General features: G+C 38.5%; 1 protein-coding gene across 1 annotated transcript in view; it reads right to left on the bottom strand.

The window, feature by feature from the left end:
• Nucleotides 1-27715, bottom strand: part of atrnl1b (attractin-like 1b) — a 77941-nt gene that overhangs the window by 29191 nt on the left and 21035 nt on the right. The window contains exons 16-24 of the mRNA XM_037691440.1: nt 26018-26231; nt 25732-25923; nt 21114-21365; nt 20019-20156; nt 17925-18018; nt 9129-9181; nt 7557-7651; nt 7278-7356; nt 4266-4423 (exon numbers count right to left, since the gene is read on the bottom strand). Coding sequence (XP_037547368.1) covers nt 4266-4423; nt 7278-7356; nt 7557-7651; nt 9129-9181; nt 17925-18018; nt 20019-20156; nt 21114-21365; nt 25732-25923; nt 26018-26231 — 1275 coding nt within the window. The remainder of the gene's footprint in view (nt 1-4265; nt 4424-7277; nt 7357-7556; nt 7652-9128; nt 9182-17924; nt 18019-20018; nt 20157-21113; nt 21366-25731; nt 25924-26017; nt 26232-27715) is intronic.

The raw sequence follows: 27715 nt of genomic DNA, 5'->3' as shown, positions 1-27715 counted from the left end.
CATATCCAACAGTGAGTTTCTGTTTTCTTCAGGGACCTCTATACTCTGTCATGTGACTTGACAGCAATAAATAAACGCTTATTAGGTGTAGAATAACAGGTGCCTTTTATGCATTGCATCGAGGAAATGGCAGTCCACAATAAAAATTGTTGTGCCAAAGAAGTGCACGTGTTCACAATATTTTTATTCATACAAAAATAAAAACATTATCCCCTTTAATAACCTCCAGTGAGTTCTGACTGAATTCTCCTAGTTGACATTTGACATTGTATGGAGGTTAATATGAAATGGCATCTACAGGTCAAGTAAGCTCTATGAACAAAATGGACCTGCTAAAGGTCACTGACTCACTGGAGGCCCTGCTACTAAAACTGTCAAAAGAAAACACTGTGTTGGAATTTAGCAGGAGATAATAAAAGAAGTATTTAGCAGAAAACAAAACAGAATAAATTTTTAATCAGCGGGTTGTACGTGGTGTAAAAGAATGAGTTGAGATATGACTAGTATTTGGATTAGTTTGTTCTGGATAGATCTATAAAATGATAAACATCTGTTCAGCTGGACTTTGTTTTTGATTCGTGAATACACTTTTGCTTTTAATCCAGAAGTGAAGGGAAAGACCAAAAAAAAAAAAAAAGTCCATCTGTCTTATTATATCCTGAATGATTAAAAATTTATACCCACATATTTCTGAGGAAACACTGATGGAGTCTGCAGCATAAAAGTCCTAAACATCCACAGATGATGACCAAAGGATTCTTTCAAAGGCATACCTCTTTAAAACATCCTGCCAAGTAAAACCACTCTGATAGAGACAGGAATGCCTTTTTTAGTCTATCATAAATGGAATAGGTCATCAGAGCAAATTCATATGATTCAAAGCCCCAAAACAGAAAGGTATTTAAAAATCCTTATTTACGCAGCTAACACTTGTGTGAACTTGTACCAGAATGTTGTAAAAACAAAACTATTGAGCTGAACTGGACAGCCATGCATCTGTCAAACCTTTTGCATGAGGTCACGTGAAACATTGACACTGGATCAGAAGTGGTTAAATATGAGGACAGAAGTGATCAAATTAATCCTAAGTGTAAAAGCTTCAGTTTTCCTACACTTATAGATGCAAACACAAACGTAGTACAGGCAAATCAAACGTGAACATGATTCTTATTAATACCAAACCCTGTCAAGGACTTCCTTTACCTTATATTCATGTATAAAATGTAAAATGGCCAGTGAATATTAAGCTCGAAAGATGTTTCATCTTCATTAAAGGACAGATTACATGCAGCCCTGGCAGCAAAATCATGTATGATAGGCCGCATCACAGTGACAAGTCATTATCTACTACAGATGTTTTGAAGCCATTTTTGCCTGGAAAGCATTTAGACTCACAAACACAAAGTCATCTACAGCTGTTTAGAGTGTCTGATTGGTAACATGTAGGGTTGGGAAATGGAGCACAATTTATGCTTTTAGAGGTGGATTATTTGCTTCACTTTGATGCTGATGAATTGATAAAGGCATAAAACCAGGCGATTGTGTTTTTTAAGAGAAGAAAGGCACTGATTTAGTACTGCAGCAATTCACAGGCAAATCTACATACCATTATTATCAGCTATAGAGAATCTAAATATCTTGGTTTCAGAAAAGAAGAATGTGTATGTTTATGCTGAGACTGTTCATTGTACTCAAGTCTTTCACTGACAACTCCATTACCCTCCCGAACTTCTGCCACCTTTGACTTTTTCAACCTTATTAACGAGAAAATGAGACTCGCTGATCTGAAACGTGATGCTCACTGACATGGCTAACAAGAAAAGTACAGATGATTTGCTGTCTGTTTTTTTAAATAAACGAGACATTTTGTTCTTTTCACATGAGCTCAAAGCAATAAAAGTAAACTCCGTTTCAATTTGTCCATCTCAGCCTATAGATTGCATCAATTTAAGGCTATTTTTTATTGGAGAATAACTGTTATTGAACAGAGCAGTCACTTGAATTCCACTTACACAAATGATGATGTCACTGAAAGATCTCACCTCCGATAGCACGTTTCCTTATCTTGGTTCATATTTTATTGCCTGTGCTTAACCCTAAAAACAAAGAGTGCATTTTCAAATGTTGCCTTATCTCAACCGCTCATTGCCCCGCGTCATAAGGCCAAACAAGAAAAGAGCCCTTATCCCATTACAGAAGCTATTTGCTTTTACAGCTCAGACTCAGTCTATAATAAGTAAGTGACTGTTGGCCGGAGAATTTAATAAAAAAATCGATAACTGTGCCACCTCCATAGATGGACCAAACCCAAAGATGTTATTACTCCAAGGTGGTCTCACTCATCTACCATGTGAAATGGTGGGACACAATATAAAAATCAATATCTGGGAGTGGACTAATTAGCAAAATGGTTTCAGTGTACCATTATTAGGAATCACTGTTATCTCGCTGTATTATATTTCTTTGTAAGGGCTTTCGCTTTTTGCTAGACAAATGTGTTATAGGAGTAGGAAGACTGCCGCTGCAGAGTCGAGTTATAATTCTGATGCACTGTCAAAACAAAAACCTCCTTATATTATTGTAGTAATTCATTAAATAAGTTGTAGGGGTGTTTTGTTTTTATTTGCTTTGTTTTGGCTCACTGTGGTGCTTGGGAGTTGATGAATATCTCATAATATTCTACATTACTGACAAAGAGACAAATACAACAAAAAGTGAACACATTTTATACTACTGTCTTTTTTTAATGAAACTTATAACATGAACAGCTGCAGTAATGATAGTTTACACATCGAGTTGCTGCCTTAATGGCAATAAAGTTCTTAACTTTGGATCAGAAGAGAGGAATTTGGGTTCCTTCCTCTGTTTTCCTCACAAACTGTCTGTTTCAGTTCTATCGATGAAGGTCATGACTTTGCATATTTGTCCCAAAACATTATCATTACACTTAATTTTAATAGAGCAACTTGTCTTTTTAGTCTTGCTACAGAACTTGCTATATTTTCCCTCATTCGATAAAGCTATTAAAGCTTGTTGACTCATGCACGCTTGTTGTCATACTCGCACAGCGTCCAATTCAAGATCTGTAGTTTTCACAGTGACCTAACAGGCGGTGAAAATGTGCTGGTTTGACTGTTCAATACACCAGAAGAACAAATTTGTGAGCAATTTCTCACCAGAAAAAGCTTGTGTGTTGTTGTGAGCCTTGTGTGATAAATTAGCTAAATGTGGAGCCTCCGCTGTCGTCAGCTGAGCGACTTAGCAGAGCCTTGTGTTCAGGAAAGTATAACACAGAGTTCACGTCGTACAATTTGTGGTCAAGCGTGCAATTAAGAAGACATAGAACCATAAATTCACCGTCACAAAGATATTTTTCCATAAATAATTGTTCCAAATGAAAATACATAAACTTTAGAAATGTCTTGTCGCTGTTCAATGGCAGCAAAATAAGTCTCAAATCATGATACTACCGCCACCATGTTTCACAGAAGTGACAGTCATCATTATGGAACTTTTGGGATAAACAGCATACATATTTATCTGAATATTTACTATATCTTAGCAACTAAATATGAAATGCTTTTAGAAAATATGTTTAGTTTTGCTTAATAGCTTCGGTTAAATTATTTTATTGATACATGAGAAAGGACAATAGTTTTTTAGATGGCGACATTTTTGTTTGGCGTTTGCTCAGAATATAGGCTGATAAGACTTTTTACTTGTTCACATTCCTGAGAAGGATAGTAACAAGCAATAGTCTTGAACATTCTTCATTTTTGTGTTTAATAGTTGATTTTGCAAACATTTCCAGCACCAACAACTCATTTCTGCAGCCCTCAAGAGATATCGTCCATTTGAACCTCTTCTGCAACAGACTGGAAACACGTTCATTCATTCATTCATTTATTCATTCAACCTTTATTTAGACAGGTTAATCCCATTGAGCCTCGAGGACTCATTTACAAGAGAGACCTGATTTCAACACGTCATTTTGTCTTTGACTTTGCTGTTAATCCTTGTAGGTTTTTCTCTTTTGTCATGTTCCACAATAAATAAAGTGTGATTTAATTTTAGTTTTGCTTGATTAGTATTTGTCAAAGATGTTTGTTCTGAAATTTTAAAACCACTAAAAGCAGACAGGCAATACTTCTTTAGTGTTAATTTTTCCACTGATCTACTAATCAAATCCTTTGCCACATTTTTCTAAAGGGAGTTAAAAAAAAGTTACATAGCGTTGTAAAATATGCTATTGTACGAGTCCTTACCTGGATCTTGATTGGCCATGAGAAATTACTGACGTAAACATAAAAGGTAATGTTGGGGTTGCTTCTAAAGGTGAACTTTTCACAGGAGAAGCTGTCTCTGTATTCCTTGATGTTTGTTTTGGACACAATGGGCACCTCCTCTCCGGAGATCGTTCCAGCTGTTGGGATAAAGAGTTCATTGTCAGCACAATGTCATTTAGCTTTCAAACAGCTTACACACAGAGAACGGGAGCTGCTTTGGCTGCAACATGTTATTATGAATGCATTAATGGATTTGTTTAGCCATTTTTGAACAACAGGAAACCACTCAATGGCAATTATTGTTATTTACCAACTGCATTTAACTTATTTTCCAATGACAACAACCAAAAGAAAAAAAAAAAAGTGTGAAGCATGATTGTGGAATTACTCATTTATTGTATTTAATTTTGGAAAAAAAAAAAAAAAAAGACTAAAATGTTGGAAACCACACTTTTACCTCTTTAATTCAGATCTCCAACACTTTAGTATGTTTGGCCTCTGGAACTTAAGAGCCGAATGTTCACATGAGGCCCAGCTTACAACTACAAATAGTAACTAGTTGTATATTTTTTTTATGTATATGAATTTTATTTTATCCAGCTGAGTGTAACAATGGTCTAAATTCTTAATACCCATAATAATATCCAGAATTAATGTTATTTTTTAAGTAAAACTCTATAAAAATTGTCAATTTCCCATCTGTCCGAATGTTCCAAGTCATTTCTCATCCTTCTTCATGTCAGTGGTTTTGCAGCATTGATATTCCAACCCACAGCTCTGAAACAAAAGCAGTGAAAATGACAGCTTGAATGTGGCTACGTGAGCATGTTTATCTTAATTGAAATCACCCCCACCCTCCTCCTCCTCCATCCTCCCGCCTCCTCCCACCTAAAGGCGCCTCACGCTCTCGTCAATTGTGAAGAGGCTCCTATTCCTTCTGAGACACAATATCTTTGCAGAAGAAAGGGGACCCAACTTCAAATATTAATGACGGCGCTCTGAAAAGGTTATGGTGGCGGGGAGGAGCGCGTGAGGTTAACGTGTTTTAGAGGCCAGGAAATGTCAGCGTTGTGGGGAAAGCGGAGGGCCAGATGACTTGTACGAAAGGAAGGACAAACGATAAACACTGGACTGCAGTGTCCTTGGGTGTCTTTCCTCAGGAGACCTATAACATGTGACACTGTAAACACCTACAAGACAGGAGTTAGTAATGTTGGCTTTGGACAAATGTTTATCGAAGATGTAAAGTATTTTTGGTCAAGGTAACCATTTCCTTTGGTGTAGAATTTGACGTATTAAAAGGTTTGTGGACCAGCGTTAGTAAGAAAATTAAATTGAACTTAATTCACTAGCTGGGCTGCATAATACCAGAAAAACATGCAATTGTGATCTTGTTGAAATGTGATATTGTGCTAACAGTATTGGTTGCAATAAATCCACATTTTCTCCACTTCTGCTCTTTTGTTTTGCCATCACGACAATCAACCACAAATCATCTAAATAATCATCAAGAACAGTGAGGATCTATGGCCCTGGTCATATCTGGCATTATATATCAGTATTGGATAATTCAGTTGCAAGTGATCAGCTCTGACAGAGCATTCACGCCTGTCAGGTAAATGCTAATCTAAGACGTCTTTGTGATCGGATGTCAATTCACCATTCTGTGTGTGGACAAAACAGGTCCAGACCAGACCACACACACCCCACCCCAACCCTCCCAAAGGTATTTTAAGGAAAAATGTTTTCAATGCACATTATTGAGGTCGTACCAACTGTATTTGGTTCAATCCAAATGCAAGTTAATAGATGGGGACAATTTGAGCGCCTGGTGTAAAATGGGTCAGTATGATTATCCAAATATAATCTGAATGAATGGTAAGCAGTCCTTGATGATGTTGAGATAAACGGTATATGGACTGTACTTATATAGCACTAGGACTGGACAATAATTCGATATTGATATATATCACAATATACTTTTATTCAATAATGGTGATATGAGTTTTAAGCACATTTTCTATATTTCAATATACAGTACACTATGATTACAGTGTTTCACCGGCATGTTTCTTTTTCTGTTCGAGTTGAAGCCACCGGCCATTTCAACCCAAACAGAAAGTCACGACACAACTATGTAAGTGCGTAGTGAAGCACAGCTAGAGTCCAGAAGAAGTCAGTGGTAGCAGGCTAGGCTAGGCTACGCTCCAACGTGAATTAAGTTTTCTTTTCAAAATGAGTGCCATGACCATCAGAATGTGACTGAACAAGCTTTCACAAGTGAAGAGAAAGCAGATGACATAACTGATAAGAGAGGAAATACTCACTCGACGGTGTGGAAGTTGTTCGGCTTTCTATGATCCGATAATCTGCAGTTTTCAGTGTACTGCAAAATGTGACGGAGAGTCATTCCAACTAGCGGTGGGAATACATCTAACTTGTAGATTTGGTCAATCCAACAGACTCTCACCGATCTTGATGCTCATACCTGGTTTAGATGTTAGTGGTGACTGAAGTGAGGAGTGAGGGAATTTTTATTTTTTATTTATTTATTAACCTTTATTTAACCAGGCAAATCCCATTGAGAGCAGATCTCTTTTGCAAGGGAGGCCTGGGCCTGAAGAAAGACTAACATGCATGTTTTTGGTCTGGGAAATGAGGGTTAATCACAGTTGATGATGTTTTTACAATGTTAAACAATAATAGTGCACATCAGTTGTTTTTCAAATTTTATGCAGCTCCAGCAAACATTAATATCACAACGGGAATAAGTTTAGATGTATTGTGCAGCCCTTATTTAGACTATTACAGATAATCCGTAAAAATAATTACCACAAAACTTACTTTTGCTGTTTGTTTTTTTCTCAACTAAAATGGCTAAATGAATATAAAAAATAATCAAAGCAATAAGACAGTTTAATATTGGTCAATATGTTCAATTTGTGCAACAAGGCATTTCTATAACAAAATAACTGAAACTGCAAAGTCTACCTGTTGACCCCACCGACCACGTGATGTTAAGGTTGAAGTTGTTTGATGCATTGATGGACATGTCCAGGTTCTTGTTTGCCTAAATCCAGGAGACCAATACAGCAAAAGTAAACACAAATGCTAAAAAACTTATGTACAAAATAATGTAAAGTTTCTAAGATTTAAGCATACATAAATTAGTTTTATTATTATTGTTATTAAACAAGAACGAATGGTGCGTTTCAGTTCTACAAAGAAAAACAAGTTAGGAGTCACGACATGTCCTCTTAAACAAGTTACCTGCTCAGGTGAGGCCATGAAGTTGATGGCAGTGTAATGATTATCATCTTCTTGGATGAGGCTGAACGTGAACTGGTAGTCGATCAAGAGATTATCTAAAACGTGAGACACAAAAAGACCTACCTCAGCTTCCAGGTACAACTTTGTGGACTCTTAATAGAAGAGACAAGATTATATATTGTAAAAGCTGAGAGTTAAAAGAAAATGCTGTTCATACAAGCAGAAATATGGGATTTAAGGTTAGTGATGCACGATATTATCGGCATGGTATCAGCCGATATTAGCAATAAAGCTGAATATCGGACATCGGCCATTCCATCAAAACAACTCACCAATATAAAAGGCAATGATAGATGAGAGGCACTGTTTTTGTATGACAACACGATGTCCAAGACAAATTTCCCCTTGGGGACAATAAAATATACATCTATCTATCTATAACCCAGTGACAAGGACCTGTGTTATTTACATATAAGTTTGTACAAAGGAATGATCTACAAAACATGCAGGTTTGCAGCAAATTTGTATCATGAATGTTTGTTGTCTATTCGTGACAGTAGCTGGCATTTTGACAAGAAAATTAGACTACGTGCACAGTGATCACACTGGCAGACAGTATATCATTTTCTACAGGCTCAGAAAATTGTAGTGCGTTTTCTGTTCAGAGACTCCTATTCCGAACTTTTTAAAGGCATTCACAGTATTTGCAGATGTCTGAAAGCCAGTAAAACAAGCAAAAATGATCATTTATCAGCAGCAAGAAGTCACAAATATCAAGTATGGCGAAGCTGAATAAGTTTGTGCACTCCGTTCGTCTAAGCTTAGTGGCCTTTTTGTCTGCAGGGGGTGTCATGTTTGTAGTGCTGCATAAGAACGCTCAAAGAGTTCCAGTGGTGTCCAGAGGTTAAAACAAGCTTTGGGCTTTTAGTTTCTTGTCTCTTCATCCTCAGTGAGCCTGTTGTCAGGCTATGACATTTTAAAAAGGAACAAAACCTTGGCAAAGGCTCTGATGTCAGTGGAAAAGTGCTGAAAGGCAGATAACAACTCACAAAGTCCAACTGTGGCACCGTGAAGGACACTCCATCGTGCAAGTAAGCACACAAAGAACAAACACCACTGTCTACAGCACGCGCAGATACAGAAGCAGACGTGTGCCGCCACTCGGCACAGAGGGATAGCTTTACGTAAGCACTTCCACAGATTTTCTTTTTTGCTTTACGAGTCACATTATCATTTAGCCAACTTTGGGAATGAATTAATGAATAGGTGCATGACTGAGTGAGTAGACAAGTGGAAAAATGTTACTCCTCTGTCTCCTTGATTAGCTCAATCACTCACTCTCTCTGACGCACTTGACATTTTCACGACAAGTCATTCTGTCACCGAACAAGCGCCCCTGGTGCCAAGGTGCTAAGATGCACCATCTGCCTCGAGCGGAAGAGTGCAAGCGGAGAAGTAAAGAGGAGAAGGAAAAGCAGAGAGAGAGAATAGCCAGTAATGTGTGCATGTGTATGTGTGAGAACGTATGAGCTGTCTCCTTAGAGAGGAGATGTCCAGTGGGGAATGACTCACAGTAACAGGTTCCTCTGAGCGGATTGCCAAGGTAACGGTTTTCTGAGTCACATCTGCAGGGAAGAAAACAAAAAAGGAGACAACAAGAGGCAGATGAGTGCTAACAGACTGATCGCAAAAATGTCTCTTATCAGGTGCTGTGAGCGCCAAGTGCCAACGCGAGCTCCTGCTGATGGCGTCTCATCGAGACTCCGAGATCTGACAAAAAGCAATCAATGTGATAGTTTGGAAAAGTTTTGGGGAATTTCTTGAACTTTTGTTTATTAAAGCAACAGCAACATGAAACAGGAGCTACTGATTCAAGAAAACACTTTTTAATGAATAAAACACAAAAGGGAGTAGTTCTCGTGTTTTAGAGATCAGCAATTAGTGGGTGGAGAACAGAAAGTTCAAAACAGGTTGTGGAAAGCCCACAGCTACACCAAGTTTAAAGACATGGATCTGATCAGAGCTCCACATTCAAATCTTCACACTGCTTAGAAATGAAAACTTTAACCTCCTGAGACCCTGCGTTCACATATGGGGACATTACATTTTGGCTTTGCTGTACCTTATACTTCATACTGTTCAATAGTGTTTTATACTTTGTTAAGCCATGTTAATGTTGTTGTGTTATGCTGTAAAATAAGCTTATTGTCCCCATCTGAGGACTCTTTTTTTAAGTATGACATAACCATGTAACAAAATACAACTTCCTGTTCAAAGAGGAAGCTTTATTTATACACAAATCAGGTCCATCTAATCACAAATATCTAGGAGATATGAAAAATGCATCGCAAACCAGAGCTTGGATCTCAGGAGGTTAAAAAAAAAAGCAACTAATTTTTCTTGAAACCAGCCGTCTGAAATAATTTGTGTAAAAGTCATTTGGTGAGCTGCAGGAGGCTTGCTTTAATTTGCCATTCAGGGTCAAGTTTTCTATCCCTTGACTTGTTAAATAAAATGAGCCAGAAGAATAAAGTCACAATAACCTGGAACTTATAATTAGAGGTGGAATATAATGCCATAACATATCTACAGAAGTAACAGAATCTGTTTAAAGTACAAGTAGCCAAACTGCAAAAAACCTGATATGGAGCCTGTTGTTCAGCTCATAAATATCTTTCTTATAGAAAATTAAAACAAGGTTGATGCTGATATCATCCTTTTTATGGGGTGATTTTAAGATAAAGATTACAGACTATTTACTTGAATAAAATCAGGAAGATTTTATGTTATGGACTGCACAAACCCACGTGCACTAGCTTACATGGACAACTGGAGCACTTGCCACTACACATTGAATTAGTTTATTTGTTTGTTATTTTTTTCTCTTTTGGCTGCTCACCTCTTCAGGGGTCGCCACAGTGAACTAAGTGGCACGAAGACATGGCAATTATTTTTACACCGGATGCCCTTCCTGACACAACCAAGACCACTGAGCTGCCACAGCCCTCTGTGTAGAGCAGAGAGCTGCAACCTAGGGCACCCGGGGGAGCAGTTGGTGGGAGTTAAGGGCCTTGCTCAAGGGCCCAGAGTGGAGCAAATGAGGGAGGAGACAGGTGTGGGTGTTTCACCTATCCCACCCACATTTTGATGTTGTCAGTACCAGGAGTTGAACCAGCAATCTTCCAATCACAGGCCCACTGTCACAGAGTCAGAGAGATTTATTTGTCATTCGCATCTCATGTGATACATGTGGTGGAACGAAATTATGTACACAGGGTCCCAGCTACATCCAACAATAAAATGTAAAAGAAAAACATTAATAAGATCTAAGATAGGAACAAAGAAAAGAACAGCTAAATAATGCACTAAGCACTAATAACATAAAAACATTATGTCGAACAGCAGCACGAACATGAGTCTGTGTGACACTTAATGCTCCTTAACCTCCTTCCTGAGGGGAGCGGGGCAAAAAGTGTGTGTGCTGGGTGAGTGGGGTCCTTCATGATGCAGGTGGTCCTCTTCCTGCATCTAGAGGTGTAGATGTTTGTGATGGTAGAGAAACTGACTCCAACAGACTTCTGTGCAGCCTTCACTACTCTCTGCAAAGCTTTTCTTTCTGCAGCTGTGCAGCCTCCATGCCACACGTTGATGCTGGAGCACAGGATGCTCTTCACTGCACACCTGTAGAAGGAGGTGAGGACTGAGCTTCCCAGACCAGCTCGTCTCAACCGCCTGAGGAAGTAGAGTCTCTGATGAGCTTTCTTGATCAGGCTTGTGGTGTTGCTGCTCCAGCTGAGGTTGTCATTCATGTGTACACCCAAGTACTTGTAGCTGGAGACAACTTCCACCACAGATCTTCTTATGTTCAGGGGGGTGTAGGTGTGTTTGTTCCTTCTGAAGTCCACGATCATCTCCTTTGTCTTCTTCACGTTGATGTGAAGGTTATTCTCTTTGCACCAGCTCTCCAGGTGTTCCACCTCCTGGCTCCTTCTCCAACCCTCTGCGCCACCACTCCCCAAATCAAATTAGTTTATTCTTATTACATATTTTAGTAAAAATTACAACAATGAGAGAATATTTAAAAAAAATAAATAAATAAGTTAAAGTTGTATTTGGTCCATCTAAAACAAACATTGATAAGTTTGATATTTTGTCAAACAAAATAAATAATATATTTTAAAAAATCTCACAAACGACTATAGACAGGAGAGAAAAAAGTACATAATTTCACAGATTTTAAACACTTTACAATCTTCACTTACTTTACAGTAAACTATGTTATTATTTTAAATGGCAAATGTTAATTTTATTAAACATAAAGATGAATTTCCTAGTTTTTAATTCAATGTTAAAACCATTACATGATTTGACACCAGATCTATATTTTACATTGGTTCTCACTGGACAACAAGCATCATCAATTACGTTGTTCTCCTAATTCAAAATAGGCTAAATAAAATTAAAAAGGTGGCAGTTTGTAACATGAAAACTAATTTCCATTGTTTTTTTTTTATTACAAATTTTGCCTTGAACAACATCATACAACCAAAATATGAAGTATATGAAGTGTATTTTACATTATTTGGGGATCTTTTGTGGGAAGTTCTTTTTAAAAGCCTTTAAAACAGTGATTTTTTTTCTGGTGTTTACAAAAAAGGGATATGATCTGTGCCTGTAAAAAGTTAACCAAAAAAAAAAAACATAAATGGGAAACATTTTTGCTTTAAATAGCTTCACCTGAACAAAAATCATTGCAACATCTAGGTTAGTGAATTTTGACGTAAAATGTTTGATATTATTTTTTTCCAATAAGCATAAAAAGTGACACAAACAGGATTAAAACATCTACAGTGGTTCTGCCGTTTGCTCAACTAGTACAGTATCACAGAAAGCCTTTAACTGTCTGATAATGAATGTTTTATTAGGTGCGTGCCGTTCCAAAACCTTCTAATGAAGAGGAGCATATGGCACTGTTCACTGGACTGCACTGTTCTTTATCTCCTTCATCTCTCTTTTATCTTTGATGCCCTCAACTGTCAACAATTCACTATGAACTCCTCTGTCATCACTCCCTGCTGTTTTTCTTCTGTTTGATGCACTAGAACGGAAAGAAGGCGGAAAAACGTCTAAATGATTCTAAAATGACATTTATTCTTATTTTAGTTTTGCAGTGATTTTACGTTACGACCAATTAAGCTTGTCGAGTTGTGAAAAAACAGAGGCGGTGTGAGGAGTCTGAGAGGACGGTGAACTCTGGAGGGAAGCAGGCTGAGAGATGCGAACGCCACTGAGGGGGAGGTGGCAGTACGGCTTGTTACTGGAAAAGGTGATGACTTGAACGCTTAAAATAATTCACCAACATTTCTGATTTGCAGGACAGACTGTGTGACACCAAACTTATTTCAAGATCTTTAATATTATCGACTGTATATGCCATCAGAATGTGTCAGTATGAAAAACAAAAGACAAGTGGTACGCTGATGGCCCCTGCTTCTGAGGGATTTGAATAATCAATGTTTGTAGATTTTGAGAGGAGTGTTTTTTCTGGTTTGGAATTGAACAGGGAATGAAAGTGGAGTGATCATACTTAACGTTTTTGATGCAAGACATTCAAGTGGGTAGGAGTTGCGCTGTATATAAGAAAAGTGGTGTTTTTTTAATCGTTTTTAAAATTGTAATTAATTTATTTATTGCTTGACCAAAGCAGCACTGAGTGACAGATCCTGGTGAGTGAAGGGAGCAGTTTTATCCTTGACCAGGCACAATGGAAGAGCCAGGGTTGGCCATTGGTGGCCTTGGCCACCATAGATAAATCTTCAGCCACCCATTACCAGTACATATCTAACCCTAAACCTAACCATTACCAGTACATACCTAACCCAGCAACGAGACTTGAACCTTATGGAGACCAGCAGCATTTCCCTCCGATGACTTGCCATGGCGGGGCGCTCATCTCATCTGTGATTTTTGTCGACTGGGGGGGTGTTTGTTTAGACACGTCTGAGCTGCACGCTGTTTGTACCGACAGTTTTCGAGTAGGGGTGGGAGCGCTGCCATTAACTTTAACTTTTTAGCTAGCGTGCCTGTATTGCGCACCGATAGCTTAGTGCTACGTCAGTGCTGACGGGGTGGTGGCTATCTTGGAGTTCGACTTGGCAACCCAATTTTTGATAATGAATTTTTACATGTACATGCACCCACACACCACAATGAAAGTTGGCAATGAATGAAAGTTGCTTTTTTTTTAAGTTGTCCAGCTCACAATATTTACTTCTTTTTTTAACCTTTTTAAACCATGAAATAAATCCACTGAGATTATTAATCTCTTTTACAAGGATATCCTGGCACATCTTACATACAGTATATACACATATGGTGGCAGCCATCTTGGATTTTGACATGGTAACCCAGTCTTTGAAAGGAATCTTTTTATATCTAGATGTAGCCACACACCAAACTGGAAGTCAGTACCTCACTTGTTTTTCAAGTTATCATGCTCAACATGAACAGACCAGGTATTTCCAATCTCCCCTCTTCACTCCGTGGTGACGGACAAAAATATGGTCCAGTGAACATTAAGGAAAAACAGTGGAGTTGGGTGATCTTTTACCACGGTACAAAGAACAGAGAGAGAAATGCCACCTATGGCTTCTAAACCCTAAAGAACCTCACTGTTGGAGTACTTCAACAGCCTGGCGTGTGTAGAGGGCAACACTCAAAACCCCACATGCTCATTGGTATAATTCAGCTTTTCTACACAGTATCTTAATTTAATCTACACCTGCATGCATCCATGCACACATCTAAACCTCAGGCAATCCCCTTCACTGTATCTTAATTTGATCTACACTCAGCTTGAAAGTGTTTCTGTGCCCGTGCACACCATAAACACACATGCAAAGAAAGAAATGTGCTGAGAACCTGAACAATATCTAGCCGACTCAACATTCGTTACTGCTGTACCCCCCCCCATCAGACGTTTCCTGATTAAAGTATGAATCCAAGTGAGCGCTACAGAAAAATATTTCCTGATGACTGATCACTGTAGCGCACCACAGACGTCATCTTTTTTCTCCAGAAACAATTATTATTCTGCACCAGTTCCTTCATCATTACAGCTATTATTTAGAGATTTTAACGGCATCTGTGGTGCCAGTATATGTACTTTGCAAAGGTTTGCATGGCACGCGTGTATTTTGTGCACATGTACACTAGTATTTTTTTAAGAAGTTGATCAGTGTCCTGCACTGCATTCTGTCTGTGAAAAGAAATCAATGTGATACTTTGTCAAGTGTGAAAAAAGCAATTAATTGACTCTTATACTTGATATCTTGCTTTACTCTCTTTTTATTTCTTTAAACATTTCCTGTAGAGTTAACACTCCTATACAAATATAGAAAGTAATTCCATTATTTACACTTGCAGTGAAATGAAAGTCTGCCTTCTTTCAGTTCTAGGGTTTACATCAGAACGTAATACATACTGAGCAGCACAGGGGCTTCTCAGGGGACGGTCCTCTTCACCCTCTACACCTCGGACTTCAGGTACAACTCACAATCCTGCATCTGCAGAAGTTCTCGGATGACTGCCATTGTGGGCTGCATCACTGATGACCAGGAAGCTGAATACAGAGGTGTGGTGAACAGAACCACCTGCATCTCAACGTTGGAAAAACTAAAGAGCTGCAGGTGGACTACAGGAAGAAGATCAGCCCCCTCAACCCTGTCAACATCAAAGGGACTAAGGTGGACACTGTGGACTGCTACAAGTACCTGTGGGTCCACCTAGACAATAAACTGGACTGGACAGCTAACACTATACAAGAAAGGGCAGAGTCACCTTTTTCTTCTGAGGAGACTCGGGTCCTTTAACATCTACAGGACCATGCTGCAGATGTTTTACCACATGGTGGTCTCCAGCATCGTCTATGCTGTGGTGTGCTGGAGCAGCAGGGTCGAAGAAAGCTGATGCCAACTCGATAAACTCATCAAGAGAGCTGGTTCAGTTCTGGGAGTGGACCTGCAGTCTCTGACAGTGATGTCTGAGCAGAGGATGCTGAGGAAACTGCTCCAGATCCTGAACAACACGTCACCCCCCCTGCATGACACCCTGGACTCTTACTGCAGCACCTTCAGTCGTAGACCGAGACCACCGAGGTGCTCCACAGAACAACACAGGAAGTCCTTTCTCCCTGTGAATATCAAACTTTTCAACTCCTCCCCCTTTCTAAGACAATAAAATTAATCCTGCACCACAATAAACACTTTAATAATTCTGTCTGCACCTGTTTAGAACTTAATTGTTGACATTTTAATATTCTCTGTTGTTTTTTTTTATATTCTCGGTTATTTTTATATCTTGTGATTCTTGTGTATGATCCTTTGTACTGAAACTCTGGCACAATAATTTCCTGCGGGATCAATAAAGTTCTATCTTATCTCATCTTTTATCTTAATAAAATATCTTTATTGGGTTCTATGATCCAAATCTAAACCCAAGTGTACAGAAACAAACTGATTTTCTCACCACTTGGTGAACTGATCATCAGTGTGATCACCTCTAAAAGAGCAGGACTTTTGGAAGTGTGTTGTTCTGAAGCATACCGGTTTGTGTTAACACAACACTAAGATGGAAAGCAATCAGCAATGATCGTGAAGAAATAATTACTGCTACCCATCAAGCTGGAAAGGGTTAAAGGTCATTTCTAAACTATTTGGAGTCGACCATTCTACAGAGAGAAAGATTCAAAAGTTTTGAACATTTGAGACGGTTGCAAATCTTTCCAGCAAATTCACCCCAGGGTCAGACAGTGCAATGTTCAGGGAAATTTAAGGTTAAATATTAAAGTCACAACTGTACAACTAGAAAAAAAAATCACCACCTCTCCAAGAAAAACGTAAACAGTTGTGTCTTTTTCTGTTTTTTTTTTTTTTTTTTTTTTTAAATATACCAGAATCTATTTTACTATAAGTCCTGACAAGCAGGAAGGAGATTATAAATTTCCTAAAGGACAGCTTTGGGTTATTAAATGTATTTATGTAGTAAAACATAAAATAGTACGTTGAAGAATTGTGAAGAAAAAAATAATTTCAGTGAACACAAAATTCATTTTTTACCACCATAATAGAAATTTAAATTAATGCAGTATGAAACATGCGAGGATAAAACACACAACTCAAAAACTAAAGTTAAAACCAAGTTTGCTTGTTTTTTAAATGACGTTGGCAGACTTTAAAGAAAAAAAAGCATCTATGAGGTGAATTTGTTCCAATGTGTGTGGATGCGTGTTCAAGTTGCCAGTACCCCTTCATAACTCTTACTGCATTATGGTATTAAAACCAGCATCCTTTCTGCTTACAAGTGAGAAAAGAGACAGCTTAAAAAGAAATGGCCCTCCTACGCTGCTGTTAATACACAGTGTCAGCAAAAAATTTTAAGAGGTGGACTTTCTGTCTGTTAATGGAAACGGATCTTTACTTTGGTTTTACCAACTCGGCTGCATTTGATTAGCCATGAAAAAAAAAAAAAGTGCCGCATATGGTGCATTAAAGACAAACGGCTGAATGGATGGAGACTATACCATAATAAGTCCGCCTTATGACAAGCATATTAAAAATAGTTGCTTACAGGGATTTGACATCAACGCTTATAATTAAATTGTAAAAATACAAAGAACCCCATCATATGATGAAACAAGCAGATGCCACAAGTCAAAGTTAACCAACTCCAAATCAGATCACGTTTGTCTTTTCTAAGTCTAAATATATCTATGACAAAATTCAGCTCAAGTCACTACGATGATGTCTATTACTATTCCAAAGCTAATTTAATATAAAAATCTGCTATGTAATGTAATTTACTAACAAAAGCACGTTTTACTACAAATTACTAACACACCGATATGACCCAGTCCACTTTTCTTTACTGTTCTGTAATGTCCAGGATGAGTAATGACCCAGATGAACCAGTAAAGATAATAAAATCACAGTAAAATATAAAAATTATCAGTGAAAATAATAAAAAATGAACAATTAAACACTACGTTACCTGCCCAAAACTCACTCCAGATGGACGGTGTGATAATCGTTTCTGTTTGTATATATATTTTTGATTTTATTAATTTAAGATCACAGTAAAAAGAGAGCCTGATACTAAAATGATAATGAGCACAAGTAAGAATGCAACACATGGTTAACTGCAAGCTCTGATGAACCATAACATTATTTTTTTTTTTTTTTAGAAATGTTATAAGAACATTTCAAAGCTTGGATTTGTCTTGTGAGCTCTGTCTGCAAATGACAGCACAGCAGAGTTCATTTTAACTTGTTCAATTGAAGTTTTCTGTGTGTGTGTTCCTGGTGTACTCACAGCTGGCACTGGTCTCCTTTGATGCCCTTGGTGGTGCAGAAGCACTTCCCCGTCAACACCTGGCATACGTTTGCGTGACCGTTGCACTTACAGGCTAGACCGGGTGACAAGAACAAACGGAGAATAAAATGAGTGTTATAATGGAGAACGCAAGCGGATAAATACACCATTCATACCAATTACACAATACCACTGAAGTGTCATCAGCAATTCCTAAAAGTATTGGAGTTAAAGACCAACTGAGGGGACCAAAAATCCTATAATGCCCACAGTCTGTGTGGAAAAATGTGTATGTTCGATTTGAAGCGCTTGGCAGTTTCACACTGGTTGTAGTGTTTGTTCAAAGCTAAGCCGCAGATTCTTTCTGTTGCACCGAACACAAAGAAAGAAAATTGATATTGATCTGAGCAAGGTGGTAAACAACTGCACGTTGCAAAAGATTGGGCTGAACTTCAAAGATCAGACAGATGAGGGAGAACCTCCTTCTGAAAAAACTCCCTAGAGGAGGCTACACCACCCGCCAGGTAAAAAAAAAAAAAAAAGTGTGTGTACGTGTGTGTGAAATGTAGAAATGGTGGGTGACAAATGAGTGAACAGGTTGTTGAAGCGATGCTACTTCGATGGGCTTTTAGGTTTGTGTTTGCAAGGAGATAAGAGACCCTATCCTTCAGGGTCAGTGAGTTTTAAAACATGGAAAACGTGCGTTACTGATGGGTCAATGGGCCTTCCACACCCTCCCTCTTCTGCAGAGTCCAGCATGGTATGTATGCATATTTAGGGATGCTTTAAAACCAAGTGCTCTAGTTCATACTACTGGAAAAAATGTGGTTTAAATCATTAAAACACATTAAAAAATTCTCACTAGTCACTCTTTGTTTAAATAAAACAGAGCTTCAGTTATACGACTTACAACAGATCTGTTTGACCCCAGATTTTAAAGAAATACAGAGTATTACAAACTTTTACCTGCTTAGTTTCATATTAAAAAGTATTAGACAATAATTATACATTTTTTATTAATAAATGATAAATGAAAAGATATAAAACTCCCATGCCTGTGTATGGGTGTGTCCAACTCCCACTTCTGATATTTCAAAAAAAAAAAAAGCACAAGAAATTTCCCAGGAATGTTTTTTCATGACTCATGTTAAAGACTGATGAGAAAATGTAAACACTTGTCTTTGTTAGGGTTCAGTTTGAGCATTTTCTGGTGAATGTGAAGCGTTTTTATTACAAAGATACTTCCAGACATCAGATACTAATAGGGTCGTTTCCTGTTTAATTTAATGCCACTTGTGTGCTCTGACTGGAACCATCACAATAAATTCAGCAGACATGAACTCTTCTACTTTAAGAGCCATCATTTTATTTATACTATAATTGGCAATCGCTCAAATTCTTTATTTTTCTTTTTGATGTGGTAGGAGATTGACATAAGAAATCTAGCCCTATAAAAGCATCAGTTTAATGTTTTATATAAAGAAACTAAAACTACTGGTAAAATCCTGAAGCGGATGTGTTCGATTTTGTATTTGTTGTCCTAAAAATAATTCTTCCCCTCTGCCTTTATATGTTTAGTTAATTGTAGGTGATGTATTTAAATTACTTTTTATTTTCAGCCAGTCTTTATGGGGAAAAAAAATTGTGTTTACACGTTTAGCATTTTCTCCACAAACTACACAAACTTCAAACAAACCTAAAGCTACTTCCCTATCGTTCTTGTTATGCAGCTGAACCAGACACATGTGATGCTTTTGGTTGTTTTGTTTCCATCAATTTATGTAAATAACACCTAAACCAGACAAGAGTCAAAATGTCAAATGGAGTTCAAACCAGTGCACTCTACTGCCCTCTGTTGGTTAAACTGCAGCATGACAAGATAAATGTCATGATGACACAATATACAGTACAGGTTGGCATAGAAATAATTACTTCCTGGAAATGGTTGATCACAATTTAAAACACTAGAAGAAGACAAACAAAAGGAGGTAAATGTGGTTACGCTGATGGAAACAAACAGACGATGAGGAAGGTGATGGAGGTCGGGTCCAGTGTTTACAGAATGGCTCGTCGTTAAAGCAATGCGTCGCTCACCCTGGCATTTGCCGCCATTGGTTGGGTCTCCATGGTAACCAGGCATGCAGGTCTCGCAGTGTGGACCGGTGGTAAGGTTACGGCACTGCTCACACATGCTGCCGTTCACACACGTGCTGTGGCCGTTACACTGGCAAGCTGAAAATAAATAAATAAAAGACGTTTAAAATAAGCTTTGAATTACACCGGACTAAATGTCATGCAGCATTCAGTGAATCATTTTAAAGCTGCAGTTATTGTTCCTAGAAAAAAAAAGAGCCCATTAGCACTGTCAGGCGCTTGTGTCTGCCATGTCATATTAATTATTGTTTAATCAGTTCTGCTTTTTAGAAGGTTTTTTTTTTATGGATACAACTTTTAATTAGCTTGAATTAAATCTCCAACTGGGAAAACTTTGGCAATTTTGGCTCAAGCGTATCATTTCTCAACCAAATTAGTTGAAGCGCAGTTTTAAAGTTAGTTTTAAAATTAAATCCAAACGTTTTACTTTAACGTGATGTAAAACATTACCCCTATGTACCCGGCGAAGAAGTCTTCCTGGGGCAAGCTGTGTGTGGCCTTTAATGTCCTCATTTGAAAACGACTTAAAATAAATTCATGAAATCAAAATATTGAGTGAAATTTAAGCAGCCTGGAAAAAAGTTAGGAATTAAACTCCATGGATGTCTTAAATTTAAAGATTTTGGAAAAGAATATGCAAATTATGCTGCAAAATCCACATACCGGTAATAAAAGAAAGAAAACTGAAAATTCTTCCAAAAAAAGCTGTACATTTTGCATTTTAATGTATGGCTCTTTGATTACTTTACTGAAGTCCTTATAAAGCTAATAATTGTTCATTCAAGCCTCAGATCATCAAATTGCACCCTACAGTGTGTATATATTATCATATAACCAAGCGGTTGCATGAAATCATCTGGGAGGGATTTGTTGCATTACAGAGCTGAAACAGGAACATTCCTGGGCATGAACATCTTCTCAAAATAATGAATTTAAAAAACTAAGATCAATACCCAATAAGAACCTCTCACACAGACGTACACGCGACACATTATCTGTAATTTCAGGAAGCCTGTCAGGATGTAATTTACTCACCAGGGCAGTGAATGAAGGCCCACTCGAAGCCCTTGTCTTTAGGGCAGCTGCCTGGCTCCAGGCTCATGTCATAGGACAGGCCCTGCTGGCCCGGCTGGCCCTGCTGGCCCTGCTTCGACAGCCTTTTCATGGGTCCCCGGTAGGAACCCTCTATGCACAGCCCCTTTCCTGTGCTGCTTGGATCTCCACACCAGCCGCACTCTGGCTGCTCCAAGCACTGAGAACACGTCCGCAGTCCTGAACAGTTTTGTGCTAAAAGAGAAGGAAAAGCTCTCAAACGCTGACCTCAATAAACTGCATTTTCATTGTCACAATTATTTTCAATTCCCCCCAAAATAGTAACTTTCACACTATTAGACACCCACACAAATTCAAAAACAAAGAACAGCAATTGTTCACTCATTTTGCAAACAAAGTCCTGTATTTAGGACTTTCTTAATCCTTATAGGAGCTGTAGATTAAGGAGGCTTAATGTGCTTTACCCTAAAACACAAATCGCTTATCAAGTTTGGCATCAAGACAGCAGATGTGAAAACAGATAGGTGGATTATGAAGAAGTGTCTAGCATTTATTGATTAGTGGATTTAGGAGAGGTTCATAGACTGTGAGATTAAGAAAAAGTTGGGTAAAAGTTCCAGAGGAGGATTAAAGATAACGTGTGCTTTGGCACTCCAGTCTAACTTCAAGAACCAAAGCAGAAATGTTGTTTTGTCAGCTGAGGGGCTTTAAGGCCATTAAATTGCTCGACAAGTTTCGGAGCGACAGACACTCCGGTGGACAAATGCCACCACTATTTTAAGGAGACAAACACTGAGTGCTTTTACCTCAGTTTATGTCAAACAAATCTGCAGCTATTCTACTAATGGATGTGAAACCATGACAACACAAGAGCAATCAGCACAAAGTGAGGCCATTTAAGTTTGTTTCGACGACAAGCCATAAGTGGAGGATTTCTGTTCTTCTGAAAATAGAAGCAGCTGGACGAGGACTTCTTGCTTTGCTACAACATGAGAGCATGCTGAAATACGAAGCCCACGTCGTTCACCAAGACTTTTAACAACTAAACTGCAGAATGAAGGTGTTACAGAAACTGTATGGTGATCAAGACCGTCTCTAGAGAAAAACAATGAATCCTGGCACAAATAAAACCGGTTTGCTCAACAAAACTGACAAGTCTGAAATAATCAGCAGCAGATTCAAAGTAAAGATGCAATCATTTCAATATCAGATATAAGTTAGACTAAAATAGGTTCTGAGCTCGAAAATAAATGAACTTAATAAGATTAGCTTAGTTAGCTATACAATTCAACGTAAACAGTGTCAAAGTTCATGCTCAATAATCCAGGTAAAAATCCAACAAAGTTCAGTCAGGTCATGTGGACAGTTTCTCTTTTTTGTTGTTGTTGAGACGTTGCGTCCTTCATTTGTCCTTTGGATCTAAAAAAAAAAAAAAACATCCAGATGACCTGACCTTTATTGGAACGTACACAGTGGTTGCATTAAGATAATCCGTTTGCTAAATGTTTCACAAACTCCAAACAAAACAGCTTTATCATATCATGCACAAGCTGCAGAGGTTTAAAAGAGGAAGATGATGGATATGTTCATTAAAAATAAAGCATGAGTCACTTATTGCCATATTGAATTTAATAACTAAAATCCAGTTTTGTTAGTTGTTCAATGCAAATGATCAATCAAAAGGTTTTAACAGATCCTATAATCTTTCATTTATGTAGATTGCACTTGCTTCGAGCAATCCTTACGCCGATACAAAATAATGTTCTGCATTTAAACAGAATGGCTGGAAAACATTTAATCATAAAATCATTTAATCTTTTGTCAGTTTTCGCTTGAAAACTGAATTCAAGGGAGAAAAATCATTCGAGTTAAAGTAGTCACATCAGTTTTTCGTGTTTGAAATTCTGTTTGAACGCAGCTGGAGGGGGGTGGGGGGGTGTTTCCGACCCATCAAAATGAAGCAAAAATCATCTGGTTTCTGAGAGAAGGTCATTACAAGGAAAGTGAAAAGATATCGGGGTGGATCAGCTAGTATGTCCTGAATGGAAAGACTGACTCTGAAGTATCTGGTATAATCTAACAAATGATAACTTGTTTAAATGAAGGCTGCAAACTGAACCTTTTGCCAACTAAAAGACAAATAAACTTATAAAGCAAGCAGTGTGAACTGACATTTAATGCCATTTAAATTAAGAAAGAAATCGTTTTAAAAAATGCAAGACTTGGGCTTGTTCAGTCGGTTTTCCCACACAGACAACAAGAAAAAAAAAAAAACACAAAGCGAATTTTCAGAACAACCTTCCTCGCCCTTCACGCCGGGAGAGACTAATTCCTCAAGACAAATATCCGCGGTGAGCAGAATCTCCACGCTGCCCACCAGCAGCGGACACAAATGAATTTGAGACAGCACTCTTGGGCTCCCTAAATTTGTTACTCGCTAAACTGATCAGAGATGTTTTCTCGATGTGACACAACTGTGGGAATAATTCATACATCACGCGGCAGCACCGAGCCGAACAACTCCAACGACCTTCAGGTGAAGGAGCTCCCCAATCGACTTACTGCAGGGTCCTGAAAAAACTGTTTCTCCTCAGTATGTGTCCAGTACGATACCGATCACTGCCTTTATATTTACTCTGTTCTTCTTCTATGTGGGCTTTGTGTAATCTTTGCAATTTATACATGCTGAGGAATAAATGTGTTTGAAGATGTGAATACTTAATGGTATGACTGAGATTTTTAAGCACCACTGAGTAAAGCACAGAGGTGTGATTTGTGAAATGATCCCATACTGTCCAATCAATAGGAAGCATACGGCTCAGAGCTCATCAGCTTCTCCAAAAGATGCAGGGTGAAAGTTTTCAGCTAACAGGGAGGCCAAAGAAACAGCAATGTTTGATTGAGATTTAAAGCTTCCAAAATAATGGAGTCAAACGAAGGACTTGATCGTAATGAAATGCAATTTTTCCAAAACAATCTTTTAATTTGTTTCTAAAGAATATACTTGTAAACACAACACGGATTCTAGAATTGTCTTAATCTACTAAAATAGCAATGACACATCAGGCTGCAGTTACTATGCCAGGCCTGTGTGGGGCGCTGTAACGCTGCCATGGGGGGGGGGGGGAACAGAAACAGGAAACAAGGTGTAAAGCATAGACAAAAAACTGCATGCTGGGTACAAAATGTAAACACAACCGAAATACCCATAATGTAAAAAGAACGCAAATACATTTTTTATATTATGTGACACATTAATGAGCCATTGACAACAAGGATAAAAGCACAAATGTACAATATTTTAGTTTTTCTGAATATTTGAAACTTATTTGAGGTTTAGCATTTCTTGAAGGAACACATATGGTCCACCACCGTATGTGGAGAGGTGCCAAAGATGTAGCCATTTTTCGTTAAATCTTGCTAATGAAGTTATGCGCTATCCAGTGCCAAACTGCGAGACAGCATGGTTAGCATATGTATTAATAATGACTCTAGGCTATACTATACAAAAATAATAATCAATATTAGCTAGTAACAGCGTATTGTTAGTATTGGCATATTGTTTTTACTGTTTTTATGCTATTAGTGCTAAGCATATTTTTAGTTGATGTTTTTCTTAGTTCATATCTTAGATCTTATTACAGTTTTTCTTTTACATTTTATTGTTGGATGTAACTGGGACCCTGTGTACACAATTTTGTTCCACCACATGTACCACATGTGGTGCGAATGACAAAGAAACGGACTCTGATATCTGTAAAATGGTATACTGTAGAGGTATTCAGACAATTTCTGAAAGTTGTATTAAAATACATCTACTGGTTTGAGATATTTTGCTTACAAACAGACAATGTTGGCTACAAATAGATAACGGGAAGGTTTTAGACAAATCTCTTGCACACTGTTAGAACTCAGAATATGTGTTGTAGATCAGTCTTAGCTACTACAACACCAAATATTAGCTCAGTATCTGTAAAACAGTCCCAGTAATTTAGAGTTATTTAATAGTCAGTTGGGGTTGACTCCAAATATTATGTAAATGTAGATGTACAGGACATCCAATGATTATTTTCTGCACATTTAAAGAGATAGTTTAGTAAACAGAAACACAAACAAGCAAATAAAATCATTGCCCAGCTTTCACCTTTCAGAACAAGGTGATAAAAATCATCATATTAGCACAGAGAGCTAATTAAAAATTCTGATTTTACAAGTGTGGCAATACCCCTTTTGTTTATTCAACTCCAGTCTCTTTCTTAGTCCAAGGCTACTTAAAAGGATCTAATGGGAGTGGGTCCATCTTTAGCTCAGTCAGCATGGAAAGCAGCAGCTGGACATCAGATTATATGCAAAAGTAATTGGCCATTAAAAGCCAATAGCAGCTTCTAAAGTCAATCACTGGAAACTAATACGATTCTCCCTGTGAAGCAAACACCTTCCCCTTTAAGCTGTTTTCTTTCCCCGACCTCTTTTCTCTCTGTGATGAATATTGACTGCTTACAGAAGCCAATCTAGCGGAGCTTATTGTCTGCCCCCTTAATGCCAAACTATGGACTTACACGACAACTTGTCTGGATTAGGCGCAGTGAAACACTCTTACCCACACAGTCCGCAGTCTGCCACTCCAGACACTGGCCATAGGGGAAGGAGATAGCGTACGTGGTGGAGTCCACGCAGCGCTGCGTGCTGCCGCACCACATGCACTCCATGGCCTGGCTCGTGCAGTTGGCACAGTTCGTGTGCAGCGAGCAGGGCTTCTTGCAAGATGAACGGGTACTCTGATTAGGGTTTCCTGCGAATAAACAGGAAATAACAGGAACTCAAAAAAAAAAAAATGTTATTTGAACGTATTTTTGCTTATGGGAATAGCTGTGCGTGTTTCTCACCTGTAGCTTTCTCGCAGATGAGCCCATGAGCGGTTGCAGTGCACGGATTGGCCTTCAGGCCCGACGCCTGAGGCTCCTCCAAATAGGCACAGAAACCAGAGTCACTGGGCTCCCCAGGCAGCCAGTGCAAGCTGCTGTTTGTGAAGGGAGTCATGTCCTCCCAACCCCAGTATGACACATTGATCTTCCTCAAGCCCACCCAGGGGGACAGCCGCTACGGAGACAACAACAAAAAAAAAAAGAAGAGCTGGAGATTTAAACTTCCAATAAAACAGCATAAATGTGCTTCTTTTTCTGTTCCGTCACGCTACTTAGAAAAAAAATTAATGACTCATGCACTTACACCTGGGAACAAAGAAGGCCATTAAGAGTCTGCTAAACATAATTTCACAGATATGATTACTTATTTGCCTTCAGGATTCGAGTTTTAAAGTAATGGGAAAAATAATGTGAAAAGGCACGTCAAGGTTCTGTTTGGAAGAAATAACAACATTTGAATAAACTAAGCAGACTGACAGCAAATTATGTTCTCGTGAGCACAGCAAGCATGACCAAACTAAATTCATCACTGGATTCCAAGTTTGTTTTTGTTTTTTTGCTGCAAGACGAAAATGGAGCAGTGAGGTTATAGAGGTGGTAACAGGGATCTCAAAATTCCTACGATAAGAAAAGATAGTTAAATTATGATATGGATGCTTTGACAGAGCTTTAAAGGAAATAAAACTGGAGCAAAGCAGCTTAAGATTTAAACTTCCAACTTCTTAGAAACACCTAGCAACATCTGAATTCAGCCTCGACATCTCCAAACCTGAATCCGATCAGCGTCAGTAACAGAACAAAGGTCGACTCTGGTCGGTAAACCTGCTCTTCATCGCCAGCGTACCGAGTGATGCAACGGTGGCTTCAGTCTTTGAATATCAAATTAGGAGTACAACTATGACCCAGAGACCAAACAGAAGAGCTGAGTGAACCGAAAAGGCGCGTCAGATCAGAGAAGCGAGCCTGCTCGTCATTCTCTTTGAACTGCACGGGGCGGTGGATCAGAGCTTAGCTCTACTGTAACATCCTGAAACAGAGCTGGAAGTTGAAAGACATGCAGTCTAAACTTTCTGACTGCATCTTGTTTGTGACAGAAACATGTTCTCTTTTGATGTGGCTTACATCATGGAAAATGTTCTGATTAAAGTGGAAACCAGCAAATAAGACCCAGCAGTCCAGAGCTTCAACAATAAGAGCTTGTGGTCTGTAGCTGTGGTTTGCTGTATATAAGACAGGCCACAAATTAAAGTCCTAGCATTTCTTAAAGGAACAGGAAGAGTGTTCAGTTAGGACCATCTCATTTTGAGAAATGACAAAGTTGCCATTTTGGTCAAACATATAAAATAACATTTGTACAATCTCACGCAATACCACGAGCCGTCAGGCTCAGTGTTAAGGATGACTCTCAACTACAGCCCCACTGTAGGGCCGATATATCGGTCGGGCTGATATTTTAGGCCGATAAAGGCATTTGGGGACAAATTGTTATCTGTGATAATTGTCCCATCATGCGCTGATATAAACACGGGGAACAAGCCGTGTCCTGACAAGCAAAAGGTGTAATTGTACAATGTATCCAGCAGAGGGCGCATGCAAACGACTTTCAAGTCATTTCTGTTCACTTTAAGTTTCACTTTCACATTCAGCGCAGACGAAGCA

This window comes from Nematolebias whitei, chromosome 17, assembly GCF_014905685.2.
Source record: "Nematolebias whitei isolate Nwh7 chromosome 17, NemWhi1, whole genome shotgun sequence".
NCBI lineage: Eukaryota > Metazoa > Chordata > Actinopteri > Cyprinodontiformes > Rivulidae > Nematolebias > Nematolebias whitei.
Note: the sequence above shows the minus strand (reverse complement) of the source record. Positions and strands in the feature narration are given on the sequence as shown.